This window comes from Schistocerca gregaria, chromosome X (genome assembly GCF_023897955.1).
Source record: "Schistocerca gregaria isolate iqSchGreg1 chromosome X, iqSchGreg1.2, whole genome shotgun sequence".
NCBI lineage: Eukaryota > Metazoa > Arthropoda > Insecta > Orthoptera > Acrididae > Schistocerca > Schistocerca gregaria.
Genome location: NC_064931.1, coordinates 555,916,049 through 555,934,223, shown reverse-complemented (window position 1 = coordinate 555,934,223; position 18,175 = coordinate 555,916,049). Strand labels below are relative to the sequence as shown.

Sequence of the window (18,175 nt, the reverse complement as noted above, 5' to 3'; positions counted from 1 at the left end):
GCACACTTGCACGTTGTGAACAGCACACACTTACAGCAGAAAGACGATGTATAGAATGGCGCACCCACAGACTGCGTTGTCTTCTATATCTTGCACATCACTTGCAGCGCCATCTGTTGTTGAAAATTGTAACTAATGTAATTTCGAAAGTTGGTCTGCCTGAAAATGTACTGTTGTCCCAAGCATATTGCAACAAACGGTGTATTTCTATCGCTGTTCGTTTAGTTTTTATTGCCATTTCAAATATACCGGTCATTTTTGAAACACCCTGTATGAACAAAGAGGTATAGAGCTAAGTATGTTCTTGAAAGATTACAGAAATCAGTCAAACAGTGGAAACTCCAGGTAGGATTATCAACAATATAGGAAAACACAGATTGCTACTCACCATAAAGGAGACATGTTAAGTTGCAGACAGGCACAATTAAAAAGACACAATAGCTTTCAGCAGCAAAAGAAAACACACACCATTTATACACACAAGCAAGCACACATCATGCTCACATGACCACCAACGCCAGCATCTTGGGCCAGGATGCAACTATTACTTGGGATGCAAGCAGTAATTTGAAGGGGGCAGGGAAGGGGAAGGGATAGTAGTGTATAGGCGTGGAGAGAGAGACAAGCACTGTCTGGTGCAGTGTGTAGAGACTAGAATGCCTAGCTGACCTTTTCAACATGCCCCATGCCCAAAAACTCCCCACCAACTCTCCACCAAATCCAGAGGAAAATCATTCCTGTACAAGTTTCAGTCCTATCCAATGGCCTCACCTTAGCTCTACACACAGATTTAACCATGCTGGACCTGTCAAATACCTACTCTCCTTCTCCTAATCCCTGCAAAGGAAGCACTTCTTTCCTGCCAGTCCCTCCAACCAAAACCATCCTAATTCCGACATTGAACCCTTCCAGTTCATACCACCATCAAACTGTTATCCTCCCTCCCCCTTCCACCTAACCCCCCTGTTCACCTCCCAATTATCTGACTCCTGCACTTATAAACTCTGCCAGAATTATCCCATTCCAGAAGTCCAATATAACCTCTAATCTCTGCTTAAAGCCTTAGACCCTTCCCAGAACCTCTGCCCTGAACCCATTTCCCTTTTCACCCCTATGACACCCTGCACACCCACCTTCTACATGCTCCCCAAAATCCACAAACCCAACAATTCTGGATGCCCCATTGTGGCTGGTTATTGTGTCCCCACTGAATGAATTTCAGCCCTAATTGACGAACACCTCCAACTAATTACCCATAATCTATCCTCCCATGTGTAAGACAATAATCACTTCCTTCACTGACTGTCCACCATCCCAACCGCCTTACCTCCTGGATCCCTGAACCTCACTGTTAATGAAACCTCCCTATACACACCAACATCCCTCATGCCCCTGGTCTTACTGCATTTGAACACTACCTTTCCCGGTGTCCTTCAGACTCCAAAATCACTACCTCATTCCTCATTCAAGTTAATAAATTTTCGTAACCCACAACTACTTGTCCTTTGAAGGGAAGGTACATAAACAACTTTGTGGCACAGTCATGGGCATGCACATGGCACCCTTCTATGCCAACCTTTTTACACGCCATGTAGAGACCCTCCTAGCCTCCAAAAGCCCAAACCCCTAGACTGGTTCAGGTTCATTGATGATACCTTTATGACCTGGACTCAGGACAAAGGCACCATATGTTTGTTCCTTCACAACCTCAATACCTTCCCTCCAATCCACTTCACATGGTCCTCCTCAACACAGTGTGCCAGCATCCTAGATGTTAACCTTCTACTCACTGATAGATCCATCTGCACCTCTGTCCACATGAAACCCACCAACCACCAATGATACCTGCAATTCAACAGCTGTCATCCCTCTCACACTGAAACAACCCTCCCATACAGCCTGGCCACCTGGGGGTGGCACATCTACATTGACAAGAACTCCCTTGCTCAGTACGCTGAGGGTCTCACCAAGGCCTACACAGACAGACGCTACCCCCAGACCTAGTCTGCAAACATCTCCTGTGCCATTTCCCTTCACACCCCGAATCCTCCCACCATCCCCAAGAACCAGCCACAAAGGAGTGTCCCATTCGTCACTCAGTACCAGCCTGGATTGGAACAACTGAACCACATCTTTTGCCAGGGCTTACCTATTGTCATGTCTTGAAGTGAAGGACATCCTACCCAAGATACTTCCCATCACTCCTAAACTGGTGTTCTGTCATCCACCCAACCTCCACAGCATCCTAGTCCATCCCTATGCCACTACCAATCCAAATTCCTTGCCACAAGGATCATATCCCTGTGGAAGAACCAGATGCAAGACCTGCCGAATCCACCGACCCAGCACTTCCTATTCCAGTCCTGTTACAGGTTTATCATACTTGATGAGGATCTGGGCCACTTGTGTAAGCAGCCATGTCATTTACCAGCTCTGCTGTAATCATTGCACAGCTTTTTATATTAGTATGACTACCAACCAGCTGCCCACTAGGATGAACATCCATCGCTAAACTGTGGCCGAGAGCAAAGTAGATCACCCTATGGCACAGCATGCACTTGAACATAACATACTTGATTTCAATGGCTGCTTCACTTCTTGAGCTATCTGGACCCTTCCCTCCACCACTGCTTTCCTGAACTACTCAGATGGAAGTTATCCTTACAAAATTTTCTCCTACTCTGTAATTATCCTGGCCTCAGACTACAATAACATACTGTCTCCACACTCTCCACCCGACAGTTTCCACCACCTCTGTCCCATAATCTCCTCCCCATTCATGTCTCCCACCATGTTTATTTGCTGCCCTTTGCCAATATACTTGCTCATCTTTCTCCACTCTTCTCCTTTCTTGCTCCTCTCCTTTCTCACTCCTCTTATGCCCACCTCCCTGCACACTCCAGCAGACAGCATTTGTCTTTCTCCCCACCCATACACTACTGTCCCTTCCTCTTCCCAGCCCCCTCTATATTGCTGCTTGAATCCCACATGATAGTTGCATTCTGGTCCAAGGTGCTGGAGTTGGTGGTCATGAATGCATGAGGTGTGGTTGCTTGTGTATATGAATGGTGTGTGTTTCTCTTTTGCTCATTAAGGCTGTGGCTGAAAGCTTTATGTATCTTTTTAACTGCACCTGTCTGCAACTTAACATGTCTTATTTATGGTAAGTAGCAATCTGTCTTTTCCTACATTGTTAAAAATGAATCAAAAGTATGAAAAATGGAAATGCTCCATGAGAAATTCCCATTGAGCTCATAAAACATGCAACGGAAGAAACACTAAAAATAATTCAACTTACTTATAACAAAATTTTGATCAAATAAGATGACCCCCAAAAGAACTGAGCAAAGCATACATGATGCCATTCATGAAAAAGAATCAAAGAATAGCAACTACTACAGTGGCATTGCCATTACTGCATCAGAGGGAAGGATGAATGGTTGAATTATAAAAGAAAATCTGGAGAATGAAGTTCTAATAAGAGAAGAACAAAGAGGCTTTACTGCAGTCCAATCTGTACAGATAGCATATTTATATAAAAGAAACTGTAGAAATTCACAGATTAAAAAAATGTATATAAAACTACCAATAAAAATCTATATTGGTATCTTGACAAGAGCACAATAAATATAATCTATGTAGCTACAATTCAAAAGTTTACAAGGGATTAGAGATAAAATTAAAACAGGAAAAGAAATCTCCCAAGTAATATGAAGAGTCACATGCCTTAGACAAGGGTGCTGTATATCACCTATTCTTTTTAAATATTATCTCAATAAATTTCTTGAAAAATGGACAAAAAAGCATCGAGGAATAGGCCTAAACACAGATAGGGATTACCTATCAAGTTCTCTGTCACTAATGATCAAATAATATTGGCTACTGATGATTATGATACAGAGTACATGATGAAGAAAATCTTAGAAGCATACAACAAAGATTGACTGACAACAAATTTTTACGAAACACAATATCTCCGTATAGGAAGTAAACTACATGACGTTATAATAGATGGAAGTTATAATCTCAAATTAGGGTTCCAGTAAACAAGAAATAAGACATAGGACAAGGCAAGCCTAAAAAGCAGTCAACAAACTGAATTATATCCTTTCCTCAAATAAAATTAAAAAAACAAAGTTATATGAATTAATAATTCAAAGCATTTGTTATATGGAGCAGAATCTTGGAAAATATGGAAAATATCAATAAAAGATAGAAAAGACTTGAAGCTGTGCAAATGGATTTTTCGAGAAGACATTGCAGGGCTTCAGGGTGAGAGAATATTCCACATAAAGAGATTAGGAAGGAAATGAACACTCCAGAATACATCACTGAAGAGGTGAAAAAACAGCATTTAAAATCATATGGGCATGTGATAAGATTAGGGAATGAATGATGACTGAAATAATTACTAGGAGTTGACATACATAGAAGGCAAAAAGAGGGAGATCCTAAGTAAGATGGGCAAATCAAATAGAGGAGGATATGGAATTAAGAAATTTGAAAGAAGATTTATAGGAGGATCAAGAGGCTTAGTTGCTAGGTTGTGAGAAAGAGCCTAAAGAGCTGAAAAAATCCCTGTAATTATACCATTAATACAGAATGTTATAAATAGACAACAATTAGGTTTATTTGTGTAGCAGTTTCATTAGATGGTTGAATAATACATTTACTACTCTGGTGGACTTTGTTCCTAAAGCTTTTACCATTGACTCTTAATAACATCATCATCCTCAACAATTCCAACCATATGAGTATCTTTGTCCACTGCTAACTTAATACAAAATCATTGTCAAATAAAATAAAATTAAATAACATAAAATTAACATCAAAATACTTTACCTATAATGAAGCAATATGTTTTTTGTACAACATGTAGCATTATATGCATGATTTCTTTAATATTAGTACTTGGAGTGATTTAGGAAAAGCATGACAAGTTTATATCATGATGATCAGAAAATTATTTGAACTGTTCATCGTCCAGCTGGCAACATTCAAGTGATGTGTGACATAATTTCAGTTAGTTAATAATACTAGAAGCACGTACATGATCCTCAGTCTTTCCCTTCAATCTCTCTCTCTCTCTCTCTCCCTCCCTCTCCCTCTCTCTCCCTCTCTCTCCCACCCACCCTCCCTCCCTCCCTTTCTCCCACTCCCTCCAGCCCTACCACTTCCTCCCTTTCCCTCTTTCTATCTCTTATTTTATTTTTATGGACACCATTTTACCATAGTACACTTGTATGATGCACTTTGCTCTGCTCATACATACTTCATACTATGCACTAAAAGATACTTATCTTACATAAATGAAACTATAATTTGAGGACTGACTGATCTCAGAATGCAGTTATTGCAGTTCAAATATACAAATTAATGGAGTTTTAGTCAAAAACCCACAAGTTTTGTCTTTCAGCCATTGTGATGGCTAATATCTAGCTATTTTTTCATGGTCAACTGACCTGCATCCCACAACCATGATCATACAAGAGTAACTGTTGAGAAATGCTAGGTTCAAAATGGCTCAAATGGTTCTGAGCACTATGGGCCTTAACATCTGAGGTCATCAGTCCCCTATAACTTAGAACTACTTAAATCTAACTAACCGAAGGATATCACACACATCCATGCCCAAGGCAGGATGTGAACCTGCGACTGTAGCAGTTGTGCAGCTCCAGACTGAAGTGCCTAGAATCGATCGGCCACACTGGCCAGCTGAAAAATGCTAGTAACAGCTTTAAAATATTATTAGAATCAGTTTCATTTCTTATATATTCTTATTAATAACAAATTTTTATTTCTTTATTTGTTGATTAATGACATCATTCTTGCATCTGCTGGTTGTTCTGTGTATGTGTGTGCACTATATTCCTCATAACCACACTGCAACTCTCATCCATGTAAAATTTGCATTACATAGACTGTTGATTTTTAATATTAGTGTGTTGAAGCCTCAAAGTAGATCTATCTAACAATCTCTCTTAAAAAAGTTTTGAAGTTATGTCCTTGTATATGAAATAAATGGCTTCAGTGTTCACATGTTACCATACTACTTATTGATATGAACGCAAGTTTTTTCTTATTAGAGTGATTAATTAACTCACATAGAAATTTGTAGTCTTTGTATTTCTATAGAATATTATAGCTGGATTTGAAGTAAAATTATTAACAAATTACTTCCAAAATAATACTGAAAAATACACATTTTTTCTTAAATAAAACCAAATAGATTTAAAGGTGTGTAACCATAACACAGATGTTCTTGTGACCAATCAAACTAGGTGTGTTCACCTGCAAAATACACTGAGGAGCCAAAAAATCTGATAAACCTCCCTAATATCGTGTAGGGCTCCACGCAGAAGTGCCACAAAACAATGACATGGACTCAACTACGGTAATGTTGAAGTAGTGCTGGAGGCAACTGACACCATGAATTCTCCAGAGCTGTCCATAAATCTACAAGAGTATGAAGGGGTGAACACAGCATATTGCAAGGTATCCCAGATATTTTCAATAACGTTCATGTCTGGGGAGTCTGACGGTCAGCAGAAGTGTTTAAACTCAGAAGAGTATTCCTGAAACCACTCTGTAGCAATTCTGGACATGTGGGGTGCTGCATTGTCCTTTTGGAATTGTCCACATCCGTTAGAATGAACAATGGAGATGAATGGATGCAGGTGATCAGACAGTATAACAGTCCCCTGCTGTCAATAAATTTTGAAACGAGACTCATCCAACAAGGCAACATGTTCCCAGTCATCAACAGTCCAACATCAGTGTTGAGGGCCCCAGGCAAAGCGGAAAGCTTTGTGTTGTGCAGTCACCAAGGGTACATAAGTGGGCCTTTGGCTCCAAAAGCACATATCAATTATGTTTCATTGTATCGTTCACATGCTGTCACTTTTTGATGGTCCAACATGGAAATCTGCAGAAATTTGTGGAAGCGTTGCATTTCTGTCATGTTTATCAACTCTCTCCATTCATCGTTCGTCCTGTTCTTGCAGGATGTTTTTCCAGATGCAGCGATGCTGCAGGTTTGATATTTTACCGGATTCCTGATATTCACAATACGGATTCCTGATATTCACAATACACTCATGAAATAGTCATATGGGAAGATTCCCCTGTCATCTCTACCTCAGAGATACAGCATCCCTTTACTCATGCGCAACTATAACACCACATTCAAACTCACTTAAATATTGTTAACCTGCCTTTCTGGCAGCAGTAACTGATCTAACAACTGTGACAGACACTTGTTGTCTTATATAGGCATTGCTAACTGCAGCACCATTTTCTGAATGTTTACATATCTCTTTATTTGAATACAGATGCCTATACAAGTTTCTTTAGCACTTCGGTGTATACATATTTATACATCTGTGACATTCACGTTGTAACACTCCAGTTTCATCATACATTAATGCAAATATATTGGGCGAGAACTCACTAATGCCATGCTCAAGACCATCAGAGCCAATCAATGCTCACAGGTTAAGAACTTAGTGTAATGTTTCATCATTACACAATCATTTATGAAAACAGTATTATTTATTTGCATATTAATTTCTCGAGAACTGTCACAGGAAGATTCCTCACTCTGCTGACAGGGGATCATGAAGTGTCATAAAATACTGCTACACATTGTAGGAAACATAATTGATTCAACATACATGTGAAACATACTTCAACATATTTATCAATGTACATTTGCGTTATTCTCAGTTGGATTCAAAATATAACTTTCTTTGTCTAAAGTAAGTTGTGCTCAGTATAATTTGTTTTTGAATCTCTTATAGGTTTACAAATCATATTTTCTGGTACCTACTAAAAAAAAGTTTTATTTGGCTCTGACTGATTTTTGACTTAGCTCAGGCATAACAAAGTTTAGTAATATTACTTCATGAGTGAGGAATAGCTGAAACCAAATTATGCATGAAATAGAGGAAAGAAATTCTATCAAAAAATCAAACTTCAATTACTTTTTACTTTTCAAGTTAATTTGAGCATTCCTTAATATATGCTGCTGGAAAAAAAAACTTAGTACATGTTTTTAGAGGTTTCCAGTTCAGTCAAGATTTATTGTTCCAAAAGTGCATGTGGAGTACTTGAAATGAGTACATTTGCAGATCAGTAGCACAAGCGGTTCGAAGGTATCAGCTATTGACCCTTCCTGAAACACCCATATTAGTATGTGGTGTAGCCTCCATGGGCAGGCACTGACTCTGGTATCCAGTCGATCATACAGATAGTGAATGCTGTCCTGGGATCCATTATTCCATGCCTTCTAGGTCTGTTCATGTAGATCTGTTAGAGTTGTTGGTTGCTGAGTCACATGAATCACTTCTCATCCTGTCATATCCCATATGTGCTTGATGGGAAACAAGTCTGGAGATCATTCTCACTATGTAATTTGCTGCACATCTTGCAGAGCACATTAAGATTCACAGGCTGTGTGTGGGTGGGCATTACCCTGTGCTGTGTGGACATCCAGAACCTATCTACAGGTGTGGGAATGTTCATGTGACCACTGACACCAGCATTGTTGCACAATTCATGCAGTACATCCAATATGAGTGCCAATTCTCCAAAAGGACCATCCCACTACTCAGGAAGACCCTTTCAAACTTGCTCAGTTGGCTGTAGGAATAACAAGTGCAGCTGCTTGCCTCACATGTCTGCACCACACTGAGCCTTCTGGCTGTGAGCATTCTCTAGTAAAAGGCACTCTGGTAGCTATGCCACCATGCTGTCTGTTGGCAGATAATTTTAAAATCATTACCAGTACATCTACTATCCGTCAGGTGACGTATTCTGTCATCGTATCATAATGGAAACCTTCTTTCAGGGTGTAATTTTTCTCTGCTGATGTGTTTAGTGCAACATGAAATTAATTTGAAAAGTCTGTCTACATAAAATAAAATTCCTATGTTTTTACTACATGATTTTCTCATTTTTCATCGAATGAAAACCACCAGTTTAAGAGGAAGTGACTCACTTTTCAAACCATGTGAGAATCACTAAGTACAAAGTTACAATTGACAGAATACTGTTTAATTATTTCACAGACTATATTATCAATTTACTAATATATTCCAACAGAATTTAAAGTGTTGTGCTCTGTGGGTAATTTTATGTATTGTCAGAACATGTGTATTTGGGTTATGACTTAAAATTCTAATCCACATTAGCTTTATCAATCTTGTTAATAAAAGGTGCTCGGAAGAATACTTTAGTGTCTGGAAGCTATTTTTCATTACCTATGTAATCCATTATTAATATCTCAAATGTTTTCCCATTTCTCAGTTCCAAACAGAAAGAATATTTCATTAATTTTAGGAACAAAACATTTAGTTACCATAAGTGAGTATCCATTGTTCTTTATTTTCAAATAGTGAGCTACAAGAAGCCCTTCTGAACAATTACTCTGATCTTACTTGTATTACTTTGTCTCCTATGTCAAGCAGTAATGTAATGCTTTCTTCGACAGTTACCTATTGAAGTCCCAATCTTACACAAATACTCTGTATGTGCTTTTAAGTTCCTCATACTTATAGTGCAAATACAGCAATAAAAGTGAATTAAAGTGTAACACTACCTGCATAAAACAGAATTAGATTGTTAATAATTTCATTGACTACAGCATTCATGAACCTTACTTCACAGATTGTGATGACTGATTTCTTTATCTGATGAATACAGCTTTTGACAGATACCGATGTGGCCAATTTGCATATAGAATACAGAAATCATGGATTAAGATTATTATTGTTTTAAATTCATTGTTGATATCCTTCATCATATTTTTGTTTTATAAATAATGATGGTGAATTACTGACACATAGTTATGATTCTGTCCAGAATTCATCTCTGAGAAGCAGTCAAGAGGATTTCCCTTGGCCCAGTGATATCCAGCAGTGGAGCAGTTCAGATAGTGGCACATCTAACCAGCTTCGTGCAAATCTACTTCATGAAAGGGATAGGAGGTAAGATTGAGTTAATTAGCTCAATGTTAATACATCAATTGAAAAAAAAAACATTTTGTGTACCTACTCAGCATCAGAAAAAGAGTGCTGTTCAGTGTCTAATTGCTGTAAGAGGTGGGTCAGGTGATGTAATTGCAGGAGACAGAGAGAAAGAAGTAGCAAGGTTCAGGCAGAGGGTGTGCCTACAGGAGACACAGAGAGAAACCGGTGGGCAAGGAATACTTGTGCAAGGGCAGCACTAAGCTTCCACACGGGAATATATGAAATCAGGAGATGAAGATGAAAAAATGATCAACTTAGAGACAGATGATTCAGAAGACATTGTGAAAGTAGGGAGGAAGAATGGGTCATGATCAAAAGTAAAATGTGAGGAGGAGGGAACAGAATGAAGTTAAGGATATTTGACTGGGTAGTGTATGAAAGAGTGGGTACAGCTGTGAAGCAAAAATAGCAAATTGAATGTAGGAAATAAAGGAGACTGAGACAGAGAAACATCCAGAGTACAGTAGGGTCTGTTGGAGGGTTGGTAAACACCTGTACGATTAAGAAAAGATGGTGCTTGAATGAGGGAAGGAGAAGTATCTGTTGTCTTCCAGAAGACAGTCCTCTGTTCCCATTCAACTGTACGAGATGATTATAGTTAAAGTTAAACTTTCAAAACGCATTAGAAATAACACCACTTGTCAGAATGATGTCAAATTGCAATGGAATATTATTGGAGAAGGGGGAAACCATATGGTAGAAGATACAAATAGTGTACAAATTGATCAAAAGATGGCACTGTATGTGTCACAATATGTAAATGAAAACACCTGACATGCGCACAACCCATTTAAGTTGGTATAAACACATGAGGTACACAGCTTTTCCTCACTTCATGTCTACAATGTTCGCCATGACTGTCTCAATGCAGGATCACGCTCTGCTTGTAAAGCTGTATTACAAGAATGATAACTGTGCACACATTGCCTTGCAGTAGTTCTGGACACTGAAGGGTTTGAAAAAAGAAATTGGTCTGATGACTGCCATGGGTCTGGAGAAAATGATTTAGAAATTTGAAAAGATGGGTTCTTTTTATGTACAGCCTGGTAGAGGGAGGAAACAAATTGATTTGATCTCAGTGGAAGCAGTGGCTGCAGCAGTGAAGGAGACGATTGATGGTGTGCAAACGTGTAGTGCATGGAGAATTGCCCGAACATTGGATATACCCTTGAGCACGGTGCGTAAAATCCTATGAAACATCCTTTCTAGCTATCCATTCAAAATTACCTATGTGCACAAGTCACAAGTTGCTTGCTGTTGACCTGCCAGTAAGAGAGACCTTTGCTGTAGAATTTCTTGCTCACATGGAAGTGGACAATGATTTTCTGTGGAAGATTTTGTGGACAGATGAAGCCCACTTCCATCTGACAGGATATGTCAATACACAGAATTATCGAATATGGGCAACAGAAAATCCTCACGCAAATAAACCTGTACTGCTTCATCCCGGAAAGGTTGCTGTGTGGTGTGGGTTTGTGGCATCAGTTATCAGAGGGCCATATTTTTTCGAAGAGACAGGTGCTACCAGTCCCATTATTTGTACCATCACTGGTAAGTGCTGTGAGTGTCTTTTGTGCACACACATCATTCCAGCTCTCCAGCAGCAGTGATGGGATCATTTTTGTGCAAGATGGCACTCATACACACATTTCAAATCCAGTTAAGCAGCTGCTGAAGCGCCACTATTTCCCAACAGTCTGGCCATACCGCTCACCTGATCTTAATCTGTATGACTGCTGGCTGTGGGGCTATCTGAAAGATGTTTTGTTCAGTGTTACAATTGCAAACTTAGCTGCATTGAAGGCACACATTGTGCAACACATTCTGAACGTACCTCAGAAACACTTCGCTCAGTTGTGGAACATGCTATTTCTTGACACAAAAGTTTTCTGTGTATGGTACCGCATCATAATGTAAAAACTACTGCTGCTGGAGAAAAACCAATGTTTCAGCCATAGTTGTAGTGGCGTTCTAATTACCCAGGCCACTGCAACCATGGCTGAAACATTGGTTTTTCTCCAGCAGCAGTAATTTTTACATTACGATATGGTACCATACCCAGAAAACTTTTATGTCAACTGACTCTGGCTGAGGAAGCCTACACAATTACATGCTTTTTCTCGATTTCAACTTGTTGCAGAAAATGGTGGACAACATATTTAACATGTTTTGCGCATGTCATCTGGAAATTAATAATCCAGTTTGATTCTAATTCTTGCTTTTTATGCAGTTTTTGGCCTCAGGACAATTAAAAACCAATGTGAGTAATGTGTTTTGCACTGTTTTTGGCATCGGGACAATCAAAAACCGATGTGATGGATGCTTTTTATGTGGTTCTTGGCCTCAGGACAAATAAAAATGCATGTGAGTGCTGCTTTTTATGCAGTTTTTGGCCTCAGGACAATTAAAAACCTATTTTTCCCATCCGACGTGGTACCACCTTCCTATGGTGGATGCGTTGTCGACGGGACGTTAAACACTAACCACCACCACCACCTATGGTAGATGGGCTTATGTAACTAACAGTATCTCACCTGTACACCCATTCACACTCAGTAGTACAATTTGTTTAACATCAACACCTTAGGCATTGTTGTATAATTTATCTGTCATTTGTAATCAACCACTATTAAATTCTGATGCTTAGAGTGCCATATACTGCTACATTTTGTAACTATTTATTTTTCTTCTGCCTTATGTTTTGCCCCTTCTCTGATAATATTCCATTGCAATTTGACATCATTCTGACCAGGGGTGTTATTTCTACAGCAGTTTGAAAATCTAACTTTAATTATTATCACCCTGTATATGTCTCATCTCTTTTCTGCTAACTTCCCTACACCAATTAAATGCAAACTTCTCCGAACCCATGATTTTAGCTTCGTATTTAGTTTTAGTTTTCTCCTGTCACTATACATTTTTTTGCCCATTCTCCCACTCTTGGTTCTCTATGTGCACTCATCAGACCACAACATGTACTCTAAGACAAGAAAAACATGATGGACCACAAAGGAGTTATGCAGATTGCTCACAAGTTGATATTCATACATATACTGACAGAAAATGCAAAACTGTAATCTTTGACAGCTGATAAATGAATGTGAGGTGCTGCCATGTAATTTGTTTGTACACCTTGCAATGATAGTAAACAGAGGACCTGTTGACTCCAGGGCATGAAGTCTTTGCAAATTTCATTCTTTGTACTCAGTTGGACAGTAGCTATGTCTCACAGGCAGACAGGTGAACAATATATACAGGGACGTGTAGTTGGGCTCAAAGAAGCTGGTTGGAGTAATCGGCTAGTTGTTCAACATTTGAATACAAGTGATGCAACTATTCAATGATGTTGGCAGGAATGAGTTATCCATGACTGAACACACTGTCAGGCAGGAGGCAGCCAACCTAGAAAGATGACAGAATGTGAAGACTCTGCAGTTGTCAGAGAGGCAGTCAGAGACCCAGATGCCTCATTGTCATCAATACAATGTGCAACTGGTGCTACATTGATGGCAAAGACCATTAAAAGGTGCGCACAGAAAGGAGGCTGAGCTCACCGCACCCCTTGCACTGAATGTCATTGACCTGTGTACACCAACACGCCCATTTGTAGTGGTGTCTGGCACATCCAGCCTGAAATAGAATTGTCTTCAGTGATGAGTCCCACTTCAAACTGAATCCAGATGACCAGCAAAGTCATGTCTGGAGACGCCTGAGACAGTAACGGGATACCAACCAGACTGTTGCCAGCCATACAGTGTGACAACCAAGTGTGATGGTCTGGGGTGTAATTTCTTTTGATAGCAGGACCCCTTTGGCTGTCATCAACAGCACCATTATAACACAGCGATAAGTCAATGATATTCCGTGTTCTGTTTTGTTGCTTTTTATGGCAAGCCATCATGGTCTTACATTCCAGCAATATAACGCCCTCCCATAAAGAGAGTGAGTTTCTATGGCTTGTGTTCATGCTTGCCAAACCCTACCCACACCAACAAGGTCACCAGATCTCTCCCCAATTGAGAATGTTTGGAGCATTATGGGCAGGATGCTCCCACCAAGTCAGGACTTTGACAGTGTAATGTTCCAGTTGGGCAGAATTTAACATGATATCCCTTAGGAGGACATCAAACAGTTCTTATCATTTGATAGCAAGTAGAATAGTTGCTTGTTGAAGAGCCAGAGATGGACGAACCCATTATTGGCTTGGTCAATTTGTGTAGCTCTTTCTTCTGAATAAATCACCCCATTTTTATGAAATTGTAATCATTTTTTATCAGCACTTGTACATCACATCAACTTATTTCCATCCCACTCAGATAATTCCTTCATGATACATAACTGCAAAAAATTCAATACATTATTGAAGGTAAATGCAGATGTATTACATTTACTTTGGATAAGAGTAAAGGACTTCATTTTTGAGGCATAAAATCTAAACAGATCATAAAAGTTTTTTTATCACTCACAATTCAAATGGCTCTGAGCACTATGGGACTTAACATCTGTGTTCATAAGTCCCCTAGAACTTAGAACTACTTAAACGTAACTAACCTAAGGACATCACACACATCCATGCCCGAGGCAGGGTTCGAACCTGCGACCGTAGCAGTCTCGCAGTTCCAGACTAAGTGCCTAGAACCGCTTGGCCACCACGGCTGGCTATCACTCACAGTCATTATCTTTTTGGCTACAAGGATTTGTCTAGCAAAGTACTAAAACAGTGGATCTTTGAAAGTGTATTTTCTAAAATACTGAGGTATGCTGTAGTTAACACCTATATATTAACTTAGAAGTAAGTAAAAAAATTCTGATTTTAGAAAGAAGGTCAGTATTGGCCATAATATTGATGGTTTATTGATAGAAAAACTGATTTTCAATCACATAGTGATCATCTTCACTGCTGTGGTGTACAAATTAAACTCATAGGCACTGGTATCAAGTTATTATCAGTAACCAAAGCTTTGGTTACTGATTCATTACCATCTTCTTTAAACCATTAATGACATTGGGCCTCTTCTGACACCATTCAGTTAATGATACTCACTCCATGCAGCACTATAATTGGTACCTTTTGTATAACATTAAAGTTGAGCAAAATGTTACCTCAGCTTCTCAATAGATGTACTGTTCACTTACTTTATGGCTCGTCAAATGTCAGCATGGATGTCATACAAACAGTGTACAGTGCCAGATTTGCACCTGCTGATCACAACTGAACTATTTTTTTCCCCAGATTAAATAACCACATTAACTTATTAATGCAACTACCAAGTTTTGCTGCCATACATTAATCACAGCCCACACTGTACCTCCGTGACTAGCTGCATGTTAATTATAACCACTCAGTACTTATGTAGCATGTGGTTGGTAAAGGCTGTGTTGGTCATGCACCATCTTGTACCATGAAACAGATGAAGGTCTTTTACCATGGAACATATGATATTTTGCAAATTAACTGAGTTTCATTGATGTCTTAAAAGTTTTACCTGTCTTGAAAATGGAAATTTATGTTGGTTTCTAGTAGCTTCAGTTGCAAAATATATTTAACTTTGAAATGGCTTTTGATAATACTTCACTTAATTTGATTTCATTTTCTGGTTAGTAGTGTGTAATAGAGTAGTAATGCAACAGTCTGAGAAGTTTTCCAAGGTGCAACACTCTTCCCTTTCACCACAATAATAATCTATCTGCTGTTTCAAGTAGAAATGGCTTTTGATAATACTTCACTTAATTTGATTTCATTTTCTGGTTAGTAGTGTGTAATAGAGTAATAATGCAACAGTCTGAGAAGTTTTCCAAGGTGCAACACTCTTCCCTTTCATCACAATAATAATCTATCTGCTGTTTCAAGTAGACCCATGTCTTCTACATTATTGTTCCTAATAAACTGAATTATTCATGATAAATCAATTGTATGACTTTCTAGAGATGCCAAATACTTTTCTTCTTCTGTATGCCAAAAAGCCTATTGTTAGCACACAATTGCTACTGCATCACAGCCATGAACTAGTTTAGTTGTCCTGTCAAAACATGTTACCCAAATCATATATCCTTTTTAAGTGTGGGGTTGTAGAAAATGGCATATGATTTTGAAATCTTGAAGTAGATGCACTGAATCCAAAGTCAGTATTGAATTTTCTTTGAACAGTGATAGCATATTCAAGTTCTTTTGTTGCTATAAAGTCATTTTAATGCATTTTGCAGACAAAATGTGCATTTTTATCTCTGAACTGTTCTAATTGTATTGCATCACAACAATGAGATGGTAGAGTAGTGAACTTTGATGCTAAACAACTAAATACAGCCTTACGTAGCACATACATCTGCTCTGAGATGCTACTTACTTGTAACTAAAGGATATACTAAGTGCATTACTGCTGCATATGAAGAAGGGGAAGTATGGCTTAATATGAAAGACTCCATATTTTGCAGAGGCTGACTTGTACCTGAGTTGCTTTGAACTCCCAAATTATTTTATTTTGTTCTTTGCATAATGTCACATTACCTTTTTATGTCTTCTCATACTTCCATCTGCCACTCCATTAATGCCCCTGATGCAAACTGACTGATTTTGCTAGCTGACTTAGCTTAATGTGAAATTTACTTTTATATCAGTCATCCCATACAACTATACAACTTTATTTGTTGCTACTTTTATCATTTTCATCAGTTTATGAATGAAAATGAATCAATTGCGTTAGTTGCATTCTGATGCAAGCAGTATTTGTAGTAGTGCTTGTCTTAACAATCTGAACATAATTTGTATAATGGAGCACTATGTTGATTCCTATGAAATGGGTCTGTTGATAGTGTTGTGGAACAATAGCACTTAATTGAGACATGTGTACTGAATGGGCCAATGATATGCTATATCCACTCTATTTTGGCACCTACCAATGTAGAGGAGGTTTTGGTTCTAGCTATTTGTGTATGAACTGCTCTGCATTTTGTACAGTTTCATAATGGTGTGTTTTAAGTGAAGAATAACTTTCTTCATCTGTTGACTCATGAAAATAATGTTCCTGGACACTGGTTATTTCGATTTCATGACTTAATGCTATTTGTGTAGCTGGAACTATCTGAAATGGCTGAGCAGTTTTTAGAACATCATTATGACTTTAAACTGATTTGCTTTATGTCTTCGTATGGCATAGTCTTGACACTTTAAATAACATCATTAGCCACATCCTTTTAAATCAGCTATCCAGTATGAGTAAAGGACTTGCTGACCATAATGTTCAGATAGAAAACTGCAGATATCAGAAAGATACATACCAGGGTCTTCAGTGGTTTCAGCAAAACAAAAGTACTGTTCTTTGATGAATGGGGTCAACAATAAAACTTGCCTGGCAATGTAGCAAAAAATAATGAAAGTGAACTTCCCAACTCTCCTTTGACCTTTCAGGTCATCAAAACGAGAAGAAGGCAGAGCAAGCATAGGCAATGGTGGACCTGGAGCCCTCATTTACATGCCACATGTTGTAGCACTCCATTTTATTTGAGTTGTTGCTATTCAATCCTCAAGCCATCATTCTTGAAGGTATTGTCTTTTGAGCCCCAATTATTTGTGCAGTTTTTTAGCTGCTCGTACTGTTATTTTTGCAATGCCAGTGGATGCTGCAGTTATAATTTCTGAAAAACTACTGCTGATATTACAACAAATTCAATAATTCTGCATCCACAGTGACTTAATTTTCACTCATGTTGAGTTCTTGTCACCAACTTAGTTCATATTAGGATATACCACTAACTAACTCACTAAAGATGTGATCATCGAATGCAGTGTCATTGTGATCAGTCATATGTCTAGTCTGTGCATGTTTGTCAGGGGTTAATTTTGCAAATAATTGTGCAAGAAAAAGGATTTTGGTAGATCTCTTAAATTCATATCATCTGTTGCAGACTGCTTTTGTTTCCATCTTGGATGCAGGGGAACAGTAGCACAGCCTTAGACAATATTTCTATTCATTCTGCGTTACTAGATGGGTAGTCTGATAGTAAAAGGATGAATTGCCTTTCAGACCATGATGCACAAATTTTAATGCTAGAAGCCTTTTGTACTCAAACAAATGTCCCATATAATTTCAAACTATGTAGCAAAACTAATCCAATGGCAACAGAGAGTTTTTCAAACCTCGTCATGGAAC

General features: G+C 38.6%; 1 protein-coding gene across 5 annotated transcripts in view; it reads left to right on the top strand.

The window, feature by feature from the left end:
- LOC126298590 (cAMP-regulated phosphoprotein 21) overlaps positions 1 to 18,175 on the top strand; it is a 1,220,135-nt gene that overhangs the window by 1,023,241 nt on the left and 178,719 nt on the right. For all 5 annotated transcript variants that reach the window (XM_049989965.1, XM_049989963.1, XM_049989964.1 and 2 more), the window contains one exon: positions 9,862 to 9,986. In XM_049989965.1, the coding sequence (XP_049845922.1) occupies positions 9,862 to 9,986 (125 nt within the window). The remainder of the gene's footprint in view (positions 1 to 9,861; positions 9,987 to 18,175) is intronic.